Source organism: Lucilia cuprina, chromosome 4 (assembly GCF_022045245.1).
Source record: "Lucilia cuprina isolate Lc7/37 chromosome 4, ASM2204524v1, whole genome shotgun sequence".
Taxonomy (NCBI): Eukaryota; Metazoa; Arthropoda; class Insecta; order Diptera; family Calliphoridae; genus Lucilia; species Lucilia cuprina.
Window position 1 is genome coordinate 44,127,064 of NC_060952.1, and position 12,855 is coordinate 44,139,918.

Below are 12,855 nucleotides of genomic sequence, written 5' to 3' on the forward strand. Positions count from 1 at the left end.
AAATTTTGTAAAAATTCTATTACAATGATTTGGAATAACTACATGGCAGGTCATTAGGTGTCAGCTGCTATTGACAGACTTCTAAAAATGGCTGCTGACCTACATAAGAAAGTTGTCAATGGCAGTTCAATTGTACATCTTTATGATATGTCATAAATTTGTCCCTAGTGTTTGCAACATGCCGATTTAATAAATTTTACAAAATACACGAAAATATAAGGGGATGTCATGAAGTTTTTTGTATGGGAAGTAGTGACAAATTCATCTGGAATTCTGACATGTCATGAAGTATTTCCCTAAAACGTCTTAAGAAAATTTCCAACTGGGATATTCCGGAAAAGTGTTTTCATTAGTAGTGGTATGCTTACTATAGACCCTAATGTTTTTAATGTAACGTTTAAGCCTCATTGAAGCATTAAAAGTCTTCGTTTTCACTTGTATTTCCAAGCTACTTGAACTATCCTTTGAGATTAAAAAAATTGCTCGTTTACAACGAGACTGACATGATCCAAAATGAGAGCTACAAAACAAGTGTCATAATAAAGTTTTTCATATAGATATATCAAATTTCAAATTTGTCGGTTTATTTCGGTGTGAAATAAATCTCTTGTTATAATCATTAAAACTTAAAGTTATGTTTTCCCAAATAATAGCGAAATACAAAATGAATTTTTATTTACATGAGAAACATTTTGAATGAAATTTCTTTCCAGGAAAAGCTGACATTAAAATGCAATGAGTTAAAATGCCAATAAAAACACTTTTAAATACCTCTTCATTAGCATTTTAATACGGAAACTAGTACTTCTACAATAGCTTGCAAATAGGGAGGTAAAGAAGTAATTAACATTCCGCTTACAAAGAAAATGTTGAGCTTAGCTATTTTATAGCGCCTCAAATAATGGTTTTCACATACAAATTTAATTTTGTTTTTTTAGATTGAAGAAAAGTCATGAGTAGGAAACAATAAAGTAATGCAGACGAAAGGTAGTTGTCACTGAAAGGTAAGTGGTTATGTAAGTAGGTACATCCCATAATAAAGCAATTTTTCTCGAAACGAGAAAAACAGCAACACAGCATCAAAAAATCAAATCAAATTTTTCCTTTAAATTTTGATGTGATGTATATTTTATCGGGGGAATACTACAATAAACAAAAAATACGTACATATTTGCAAATATTTATCCACCACGCAGCTTCTTTTTAATATAAACAAAAAAATATTGTCCTGGTTTTTGTTGATATATTTTTTATTTTACCAAAACTAAATTTGTTTTTCGCTGTAATACCAGCCAACAAAAGTATTGGAAATTTTTAGTTCTTAATTACCAACTGCTACTGTACTGCGTTAGCAACAGCTTAATTATGGAAAAATTATTGTCTCCACTTTCTACCTGTAGAGAGATTTAGCAATATAACATAAAATATATTGTCACAAAGTTTAGCATTATACTAAAGCTGCAAAAAATACGATGGACAAACAAAACTATAAAGTCCTCTTCTTATATAGTACACAGTGGCAGCTTCATTGCAATTTCATACTTAAATGTCATGCATATGTACAACTACCTGTCGTTTGAAACACTCATAGAAGAACAACAACTGGCCAGAGGCATAAAATAAATATTTATTTAAGCCAAGTGAAAAACATAAATACACAACAACTACATTATCATCGTTCCTTTGACTGGAACAACAATAGTTTCATTCGCATTCTGCAACAGCAGGAACAATAGTAATATTTTTCTGTTTTATAATTTCTTTTACTTACCTTAAGCCTTCCGTCACGTCTAGCCGCACCAATGGAGTTTATTTTTGAAACAAATACACCTTCGTCTGTTGGATCGACTGGATTGCCACGCTGGCCATTAAGGCCACCCTTAATGTGCATACCAAGGCGTTCACCATCAGTTTTACTGATGATAATTTCCTGTGATTTATTTTAACGATATGATGGAAGAAACAAAAAAAGGAGAGAGGGAATAAAAAAATAATGTTAGTTGTTCATCTTTGTTGAATATGCATAACTTTATATGCATTAAGATTAAAAAGAAAATATTTAAATTGTTGGGTAAATTGATAAGTAACTGGAGCGAATCATGTCTTTATTACACACTTAACACGTACATAATTCCCAACACTTTCTTGAGAGTTTCTAAAATTATCTCACGAATGTTAATGCCGATATAAAACTTAAAGGACAGTTTTTGATCAAAAAGTTATGATCAGGCTGATAAAGCAATAATAATATAATAATAATAAAAACCCATTTAATTATCTAATTTTTAATTATTTGCATTTTATGTTGGAACACGGATATGCCGTATATATACATGAAATAATAAAACCTTATTTTAGTTTTAGCAGTTACTCATCTATTTGCCAACTTGTTTAAATTTACTTAAGAACTCAATATTAAATTTAAAACAACATTTACATGCAAAATTATACTTTAAATAGCCTAAAATTATCTATATTTTAAAAATATTTAATCAAACTACTTCATATATGTACTAATATTTCAAAGTAAAATCCTTAATTTGTTCATATTGTAAAAAGTAATTGGATACGTATGATGTAAAACATTTTACAATGTTTGAACTTTTTTGGTAGGTTGTCTTTTAAAGGCTTCCGCCACTGTTTTGATATAATTTATATTTCCCGTGTTAAAAAATAAAATGATAATTCATTGCCAGACTTGGGGGGTAAGGATTGCATTTTCAATTACAATTAAATTTGAAATAATTATAATTCCAGCATTAACAATTACTATTACTTTTAATTGTAAATAAAGTTTTGCCAATTACAATTATTTGTAATTGAAGTGGCCTCTGGTAGGTTTGTGTTCTAGTCTGGTAGACCAGAGGTGGTGGGTTCGATTCCCACCTGTTGCACTGATTAAGGAGCGCTCCTCTTTTCAAACTAACTAATTGAAATTTTATCAATTACTTGTAATTGTAATTGAAGAATTTTCAATTACAATAACTTGTAATTGTGAATATTGTTCCTTAATATTTGTAATTTGTAATTAGTGATAGCCAAATTACAAGTCAGAATATATAATTCTTGTAATTGTAATTGGCAAAACTTTAATTACAAGTACAAGTAATTGGTTATTGGTCAATTACAAATTAAAAGTAATTGTAATTATAAATGCTTTAATTAAAATTACAAATTATTATAATTGGTTATTGCTCAATTACACATTACAAGTAATTGTACTTGACCAAATAATTTATTACTTTGTGTAATCATTACCCCTAATGCTAATGAAACTTGCTACAAATATTGTTTGTACAAATACGAAGTAATATATTTCCAAATTTATTACAGTTTAGATTTTATTGAGGTTCAAAATGCAATTTTTTTAAGATTTTTTTCAAGAAGCATAAAATTTGATATTCTTCCTATATGTTCTAAACTATAGATCCTATTTTTATTGTTTTGGACCTTAATGAAAGCATGTCTTTTAGTTTGACAATATTTTATGTAAAATATTATAGACAGGGATACCTTAAAAAAGTTACCTTAAAAAAGTTACTCTAAGAATGTATGTACCGAATTTCGAAGAGGGTATATAACTTGTAAACATCGTTGATGAGTTATGAAAATGTACTTTTGGAAACTAGATACAATTAAGAAAATTCTTTAACTAGCATTATATACAAAAAATAAATATTTTTTAAATAAGGAGTGAGATCGAAAAATTCTTAACATACATATATGTTTATAAAAAAAACACTAAACTTAAAGCTTTATGTTTTTTTTTTTATTTGATTCAAATTATTATTACAATTTACAAAAAAAAAAAAATATTTTTATAGTTTTAATCACTAGTGATGAAATTTTGAACCCTTTTCGGAAACCCTTCCATTAACGTTTTTATAGTGCTTTCTGTCACTTTGCTCGAACATGTAGTCCATCTCCGTTTAAAATCTACCACACTTTTGGACACCTTTTTTGTACTCTTCAATTCTCTTTTAACAAGAGCCCAATATCTCTCCACTGGCCTTAGCTCCGGGCAGTTTGGAGGATTTGCCTCTCTTGGTACAAATACCACATTATTGTTCTTGTACCACTCAAGGGCTTGTTTACCATAGTGACAGGATGCCAAGTCAGGCCAAAAATAAGTGGACACATTATGAAGTCTTATGAATGGAAGCAGCCTTTTTTGTAAACATTCCTTGATGTAAATTTCGGTATTTATAGAGCCCGTTGTAACAAATGATTGGCTTCTTTTGCCGCAACTGCATATTGCTTGCCATACCAAGAACTTTCTGGGAAATTTTGTCTGCTTTTGGGTCCTAAACTTTTCTTCAACATTCCCTCGAGCATCAGCAACATAAAACTTTTGACCTGGAAGTTGCGGAAAATCTGCCAGAACATACGTTTCGTCATCCATTATGCAGCAAGAATATTTTTTATAAAACTTGACTTCAATTTCCGTGCTCTGTTTTTGGCCTCTAAATTTTTAGCAGCGTTCCTGTCAGGAACTTTTTGAGCCTTGTATGTTTTTAAACCTGCATTAGCTTTAACTTTTCGTACCAAATAGTCCGAGCACTGAGCTAACCGAGCTGCTTTCCTACCGGATGTGTTTGGAGCTCTTTTGAAAATGCGTTCTATTTTTTTGGCTTTAGAAACATCATGTGGACCATTCCTTCTACCTGAACCAGGTTTTCTATGAACTGACAAGTTCTCCAGGTACTGTTTAATAACATTGGAAACAGTTTGACGGCAGACCTTTGTATGCTTGGCCAACTTTTTGTAAGACCAAGTTGGGTTTAGTTGAAAATATTTAATAATTTCAGTACGCACTTTTTTCTGATCACTCATTTTAATCAGATTAACAAAAAAATTAATATAATTGACATTACACATAATAACTGACATGTTTTTCAAAGGTAACTTGATAAAAAAAAAAAATCAAATAATACTTTGGTTGAAAAATGTAATGAAAAACGTGTGTTAAGAATTTTTCGATCTCACTCCTTAAACAATAAAATCATAAAACATCAAACAAACAACATCAATGCTAAATACACCAATATATTTAAGGAGAGGGAAGCTTGAGCGGGATTTATAATTTGGTGATTTCAAAATGTGTTTAATTAGGCTTCTTACCTCAAAAGGTATATAATCTACTTGTATTTGCTTTAGATTTTTGTTGTAGTGTAAAATAAATGTAAATAAAAATGTATATATAATCAGTATTTTTATACTTTTTGTAGATCAGGTGGTTATTTAATTAAATAAGCCAACAAAAAAATAAATAAAGACAATTTTCAATGTTGAAATAAAAAGGAACGAAAAAAAGCATCAGTTAGCTGTTTTTTAGAGTCTGTAGCAAGTAAGCTACAATAAAATTGCTAAAAGACACGTAGTGCAAATTGTTTGTATTGTTTTTTTAGTTTAAATATTTAAGCAGCATATGGATCTCTATATATATTCTTAAAATTTAATCAAACTTAAAGTTATTTTTTTATCAAAAGGATGTATTTGAAAATATTAAGCAAAAACTTAGAAACAAGACAAATAAAAATAAAACTAAAAGCAAAAAGAAATTTAAAAGATAATATCCATAGAGAAATATTTATACCTGGAAACCAGCTGGTAATGGATCATGTTGTATTGTCAATTTAATTTCATTGCCCGGTTTAAGTAATTCCAACACTGCATCTTGATGAGTGGCACGTGAGACATCGGAATCGTTAACTTTTAAAATACGGTCACCCATACGCAATTTGCCACATTTTGCAGCAATACCACCTGGTACAATCTAAAAGAAAAGATAATAAAAAAGGAAGAGAAATTAAATTAGAAAATTTCACTGCAAAAAATGAAAAAGGTTAAGAAAAACTTAAAAATAACACAGGCAATATACAACAAGTATAAAATTATCTTTTGAATGAAATTCTTTTCATAAATAAGTAAAAGTTTATTTTTATTTAATTTTCAAAAACACAAATTCCTTCTTAACGAACAGTAGCAAATAAACACCCACATCTTATTTGGAGTTAGTTAGTATGTTTTTATCCTTTTCAGCATGTGGGTTGATATAAGGATATCTAATATTTTTGTTTTAACTAAAAATATGTAATGATTTTTATGTTGAAGATTTTTGCTGTTTTACTTTTGCTTTTGTCCCTGATGCTACTACTGCCCTTGCTATTGTAGCTGTTGATGTTTTTTATCGTTTATGTTGTGTTTACGGTTCACTGTAACACTAACTGCTTTATTAAGCGACATAAATTTTATACACTCTAAAAACTCATTAGTCTCGCATGTCACATCAACCAACAACAATAAAAAAAGAACACAGTTCTCTATTTAACTTTATTTATCTTATATATGTATGTATGTTCTGTGGTGACCAAACTTAATTATCATTTCGAAGTAAAGTTTACAAGAGAACTTTAATTTCACAGCACAACAATTTTTTCTAGAAATATTTTGTCAAGAAGTTTGAAAAAAGCTTTCAAAATTTCAATCTTTAAGGATTTAATTACCTTCAAGAGTAACAATTTTAATTCAACTGCATATTTCTAATGACATGTTTAGGAACTTGTATGTAAGCGAGCGTTATAAGTATTTGGTATCTAATGTCATAGCCGTGTTATGCAATTAACTAAAATGCCAATGGCTCATTACTTTTCAATATAAATTTCTGTTGGGTTACCCATCTCTGTTACAAAATTATTTGTGTTTCATAGAAAATGACATAGTTGCTACTACAGTCTATAGATTTCAAGTTAAAATATTTGAAATATCTAACTAAAATTCTCACACCAACATACACACTGAGAAAAAATATTACTTTGCAACAAGAATTTAATGAAATTTATTTTATAATTTATAGGAGTGGAGTCAACATACGCACTTATTACAAATAAAACACATAAATAAATATTAAAACAAAAATAAACTCTTGTGTCAAATAATCAAAAGAAACGAAAAATTTCATAAAAACTGAAACTGAAAAAATATAAAAAAAATAAAGTACGAACTTTTGACATTAAATAAAGTAAAAGTTTTTCGTACGAATTAAACCAGTGAACGAACGAATTTCTTTTGCCAAAAGGTGAATGAAATGACTTGTTAAATTACGAAAATGTTGTGCAGACAAAAGTTCATTAAAGAAAATGCTAGAATAACAAACACAAAAAAAGAAATGTTTGCAACAACAATGATACCAACAAATTAGTTTAAAACTTTATGACAACATACAAGGAGCAGCTCAATATACATTCGACTATAAATTTAAAGTTAAAATTAAAAAAAAAAAAATGTTTGAAAAGACAAGTGAGAAAAATGGTTGAACTTTGCACCAACAGGGTTATTCAATATGGGTTAAGGAAACATGAAACAATTTCATATAACAATGGAAAATAAACATAGAGAAAAAAATTAGAAAAATTTAGTAAAAATTTAAAGTTTCTCTCAAGATTTACCCCTTATTCAGAAACAACATTTTTATTTTAAAAAAGGTTTATAAAACAAAATTTTCATACAAAATCTAATTTTTAAACCGTTTATAAAATAAAATTGTTGTTTGTGAATAAGGGGGATATAATTTTCTTTTGTCTATATAATTTTCTTTAAGAAAAGTTAATTATTACTTGATGTTAACCTATCAGACTTAACAGTCCTTGTGATGAGAAATTGTAATAATGGAATTAAAAAACTGTTGCTTCAATTTTTTTTCTAAACGCTCTCCCTCTAAAATTATTTGTTTAATTTATTGCAACAACTTATAATTGCATAAACAAACACCTTTTTACATTAAATACATACACCTACACTCACAAGTTAGTACTTATGTATTCTCAAGTTGTACGTAAGTGGCAAATTACCCAACAAAAGTTTTATGTGAAGGAGGATATGTAAAAAAAACGAAAGTGTTTCCTTGAATGTCATTGAAGGTAGGATAAGTGTAAACATAAATATATTTTACATAAAATGAAGAATTGATTACAGTATGCCTATAAATTATCCAAATATAATAATACGCGGCTAAACCGATTTTCTTAAAAACTGGAAAATGGTAAGACCTATAATTGAAGGGTGTTATGGTACCTTTCCCTTTTAGATAAATTTTAAAAACCGATATTTTTCTAAACATGGGCCAAAAAGAGACAAACATGGGCCAAAAAGGTCAAATTATTACTTTTTGTTCTAAAAAAATATCTTTGTATATTTGATCTATAAAATATATTTGTTTTAAAATTTGTATGCTTCTGAAAGTTAAAAAATATCAGCGTTAAACAAAAAGCGCGTGATAATTTTCATAAATTGATCTATAGTTGACCAAAAGGGAAAACAAATTTCAATTAAGTCATTATTTAATTCAATTAAATCATTAATCGTTCCCACGACAATTGGATCTTCACTCCGGAACGACCCGTATCATACTCGGCCAAAGATTATCAACCCTGGGAAAAAAACCGAACAAATTTCAATATTTAAAAATAAACAAGAAATAAGATGAAGAAAATTTGTTAAGAAGACATTTAGTTTTGTATAAGTTTTTACTGTTAAGTAGGAAAGTTTTAATTATTAATTTATTTGTAAAAATAATTCGGATAATTTGTTATTTAAAATTTTACAATTTTCATTTATTCCAGCGATTAAAAAAAATTACTCTGAAAAAATTACGTTTCTTTACACTTTCTAATGTAATTTTCACAAAAAATGTGCAATTCCATAAAAAAGGCCACTAGGGTGGGTCGAAAAAAAGTTGAGTCAGTCACCCCCTACGATTAAAGATATGTTAATAACTTTTTCAAAAATATAAAAAAATATTTTTTGCCACGCCTAGAAATACCGCCCTTTTTGTTTTTCATATATTACGCCGCGTAAAAAAAAATCCATAATTAAGGCATTTTAAATTCTCTATTATTTAACAAGTAAGAAGTTATAGTCGGGCAAGGCCGACCATTTAATACCCTACACCTGTATACGAATAAAATGTGATTTAGTTTTCATTATAAAGCATTTAAGTTGTACAATTTATCTTATATGCCTCAGATGTACTTAAGCCTTGTATTGTTTAATAAAAGTGTGGATATTTAAGTAAAATTTTGATCGGGGCTTTTTATAGGCCCTATAATTATAAAGTTTATGAGGGTCACCAAGGCTAGTAAATAACTTTGTTTTGTAGCTTTTTGTCGAGATATGAGTATATTAAACGTAATTATGAACTTAAAAGCCCTATTTGGCGGGTTCAGTTGTATGGGACCTAGATGAAATAATGGACCGATGTTCACTATTTTTAATAGGCTTCGTCTACAGTTCCATCGAAGATCATGTGAAAAATTTCATTGAATTATCTCCAAAATTGCGACATATAGTTTGATTACAAGGTTTACAAGCCCTGCTCGGGGGTTCACTTGTATGGGGGCTAGGTGAAATAATGTACCGATGTTAACCATTTTCGTAGACGAACTACGGTGCCATAGAAGATCACTTGCAAATTTCATTGAATTATCTTCAAAATTGCGACCTGTAGTTTGATTACAAGGTTTACATGGACGGACAGACTGACGGACATAGCTAAATCGACTCAGAAAATGATTCTAAGCTACCAATCAGCTTAGAATCATTTAATCATTTACTTTAAGGTGGGTATAGACCAATATTGTTGCGCGTTTCAAAAATCAGCACAAACAGCAAAATCGTTGTTTTTTAGACATTTTTTAAAGAGATATCATCCAGTGAATCGCAATCAATCAAAACGACATAAGTACCTTAAAAGTCACATATATATAATCATATAAATAAGAATTTTGAGTTTTGCCATTTATTTTCACATTTTAGAGAATCACGTGCTTCTAAATCTTTTCAGTTTACACACACATATATACTGAAAATTTCATTTGTAAACGAAAGTGGTAAGTACTTGCTTCCAATGTGAGCGCCGTGTTAAGATAATAAGTTAACATATTTCAAATATGAAATGAAGAGTTTAAGATACTTACATGTGATATAAAAATACCCGGCTCTCGAGCGCCAAAAGGAACACATGAATGATCGGTACCACCAATTATGCTGAAACCCAATGAACCCTGATTTTTAGGCAATATAACCTCCTGTAAATAAAATATTTTTAATATTTAAAATTATGATTTCTCCTTGTTTATGGTTTAGAGCCAAATTCTAAAATAAATTTATTTACAAAAGTATGATAAAAAAAATAATAAAGCCACATAGAAATGAATAATTGATAAACCAAAAACCAATGACAGGAATGGGAATAAACATACTTTGGAGGTGGATGGAGGGGTGTGTTGGTTATATGATTTGTTTATTTTGCATAAAATCAAGTGAAGTGATGATAAATGATAAATTAAAATAAAATTAATTATATGTAACATTGCTTTTTTAATGGTGAAAATGTGAAAAAAGAAGCAAATATTTAAAGAAAATGTAGAAATGCTTAAATAAACAAAATACTTAAAAACAGGCATAATATGTATATATGTATTCAAAGGTAAAAAATATACAAAATATTTACATTTACAAATAGACATAAGGATGTAATAAACATAAATATTATAGAAAAGGAAACCCATATAAACATACATACAATATACAATAACAATTCATAATACATTAAAAATAATAAAAAATATAAAATAAATAAATAGAGAAATAAACAAACTCACAAACAAATACTTATTTTTACACATAAACTTTACAAACAATTTTAGCAGAGAATGTAAAATAAGACAGACAAACACAACAAAAAAAAAAACAACAACAATAAAATAATAGAATATTTAATAAACCATGGTTGGCATAAACACAAAAACAACAAATAAAGTAATAATAAAAATATCAAGCATTTGTTTTATACATGATAATAAAAATACTATAAAAACATATATAACAATAATTCTATTTACAATAATATTAAACATAATTTTTCATAGTTGATTCTCAAACGAAAATTCCATTTATGATCCTTAAGCAGGAATTGCATTTTTATACTCTTTCATATATAAACAACCATCACAAATTGCTATTTTACTATTTCTATATATATTTTAGTTATTTAGATGTTATTGTCATCCTAAAATATAATATAAACAATATAAAACATAATGCAACAATTAGTTCAACCGCAACGTGTCAAAAAAACCTCAAAATGTCAAACACACAAGAATACTAATGTTGAAAATGTTGCAGGTTTATTAAATGAACGTGTGTTAGTGATAGAATACCGCTTATAATGTCTTCCAGATTCAGAGTCCAAAAAATTCAGCAATGATTACATTAAAATACTTAATTCAAACTTCCATATTTGTTGTAGGTAGATTTACTTATATTTGCACTTCAATATACTCTCTGACGGAAAAAAGATGTCCTAAAATTACACACGCTATGTACATCCGTTGTCAAAATATGTATAGTTATTAAATCAACAACACAAACGATCGGTGTAAAAACGATGTGGTCCGAAGTGACGATGCGTTGTCGAAATGACGCAAATCGTAATCGAAATGACATCGAATCGTTGTCGAAATTACATAGGAGATTGTAAAAATGATAACAGGGTGTTATTAAAATTGTAAGCTCACTTTAGACAACGGATTATATCAATTTCTGTACTTTTCTATCGAGGTTTTTTCCATTGTATAAAAGTGTTGGTAAACTAAAAAATACAACTTTAACAAAATTTTTACGATCAACCAATAATTACCGGTCAAAGCTTCCTTATAAAATCGACATTCAAAAGGAAATATATTATCATTTAATAATACAATAACATAAAACACATTGTACTAAATTCGATCCATAACTGGACATTTCATGTAGGACTTTTTAATATTGCAGTGATATTCATATAGTAGAGTAAGGCTGGTACTTTAATACCTATTTTATTATTAAAAACATTTTATATCAAACTTTAAAATTAATTTAAATGTTTAAAATTTTTATAACCACAGAAATGGCAGATTAATTGTGTAAACAAACTTGTTATTTATCGAATATCTTTATTGTAGTAACTAATATTATATTAAGAAAAACAACAATGTGGTATACCGCAAACCTTAACTCTTAAGTTTTTTTTTTAGTTAACTTTACATACAAGAAAATATGCTTATTACAATTTTGTCTAATATATTTGACATTGGTCATTTAAAAAACATGGTTCGAATTGGTAACTATTGCTTTCTATAGATTGTTTTCAGATCCAGAACTATACAGCCAATAAAAAATCTTAGCAACAAATGTTTCTGTAACATTTTTGGTCTGTGTTATCAATGGTTAAATGTTTCTTGCTTCATTTTCTATACAAAAATGATAACTTTATAATTTGAATGCAGTAATTAGTAAAAATTTTTCTAATACTATTTAATTAAATTATTTAAAATTATATGTAAAATTTGAAACAATAAAATTAAAATTTTAATAAATATGTTCAAACATATGCTTTAGTTCTTAGGTTTTACAGAAATTCTGCTAAATTCATAATTTCTTTATATTTTTGTCTTGAAAAATTAAAAACTGTTAAAATTTCGTTAACAAAAATTATAAAAATTTCAACTTGTAAAATTATAGATAAAAACAATATCATATCAATTATTTATCTTATAATACATGTTACGAACAGAGACCTGAGCATTTTCCATTGGTTTTGTTTTTGTTTTCTTTACTAAACATGCAACAAGAATTTCCCCTGTGGTTGAATTTTCTAGACAATTTAGTCGTTATAGACGGCGGTCGAGACTTGTTTATCTTATGAAACTTCTAATTCTCAAAAGTCGAAAACTTTGAGTTATTTAAAGAACATTTACGTAGTAGTATGTCTACATACGTAGATACATTTATATAATTTATGTCTTGTTATGATTT

General features: G+C 27.9%; 1 protein-coding gene across 19 annotated transcripts in view; it reads right to left on the reverse strand.

Annotated features, from left to right (window-relative positions):
- LOC111674587 (protein lap4) overlaps positions 1-12,855 on the reverse strand; it is a 241,099-nt gene that overhangs the window by 76,867 nt on the left and 151,377 nt on the right. For 17 of the 19 annotated variants that reach the window (XM_046949910.1, XM_046949911.1, XM_046949912.1 and 14 more), the window contains 4 exons: positions 9,975-10,085; positions 5,597-5,776; positions 5,122-5,151; positions 1,772-1,930 (listed from right to left, as the gene is read on the reverse strand). In XM_046949910.1, coding sequence (XP_046805866.1) covers positions 1,772-1,930; positions 5,122-5,151; positions 5,597-5,776; positions 9,975-10,085 — 480 coding nt within the window. The remainder of the gene's footprint in view (positions 1-1,771; positions 1,931-5,121; positions 5,152-5,596; positions 5,777-9,974; positions 10,086-12,855) is intronic. The other 2 variants (XM_046949897.1, XM_046949913.1) reach the window with 1 other exon arrangement.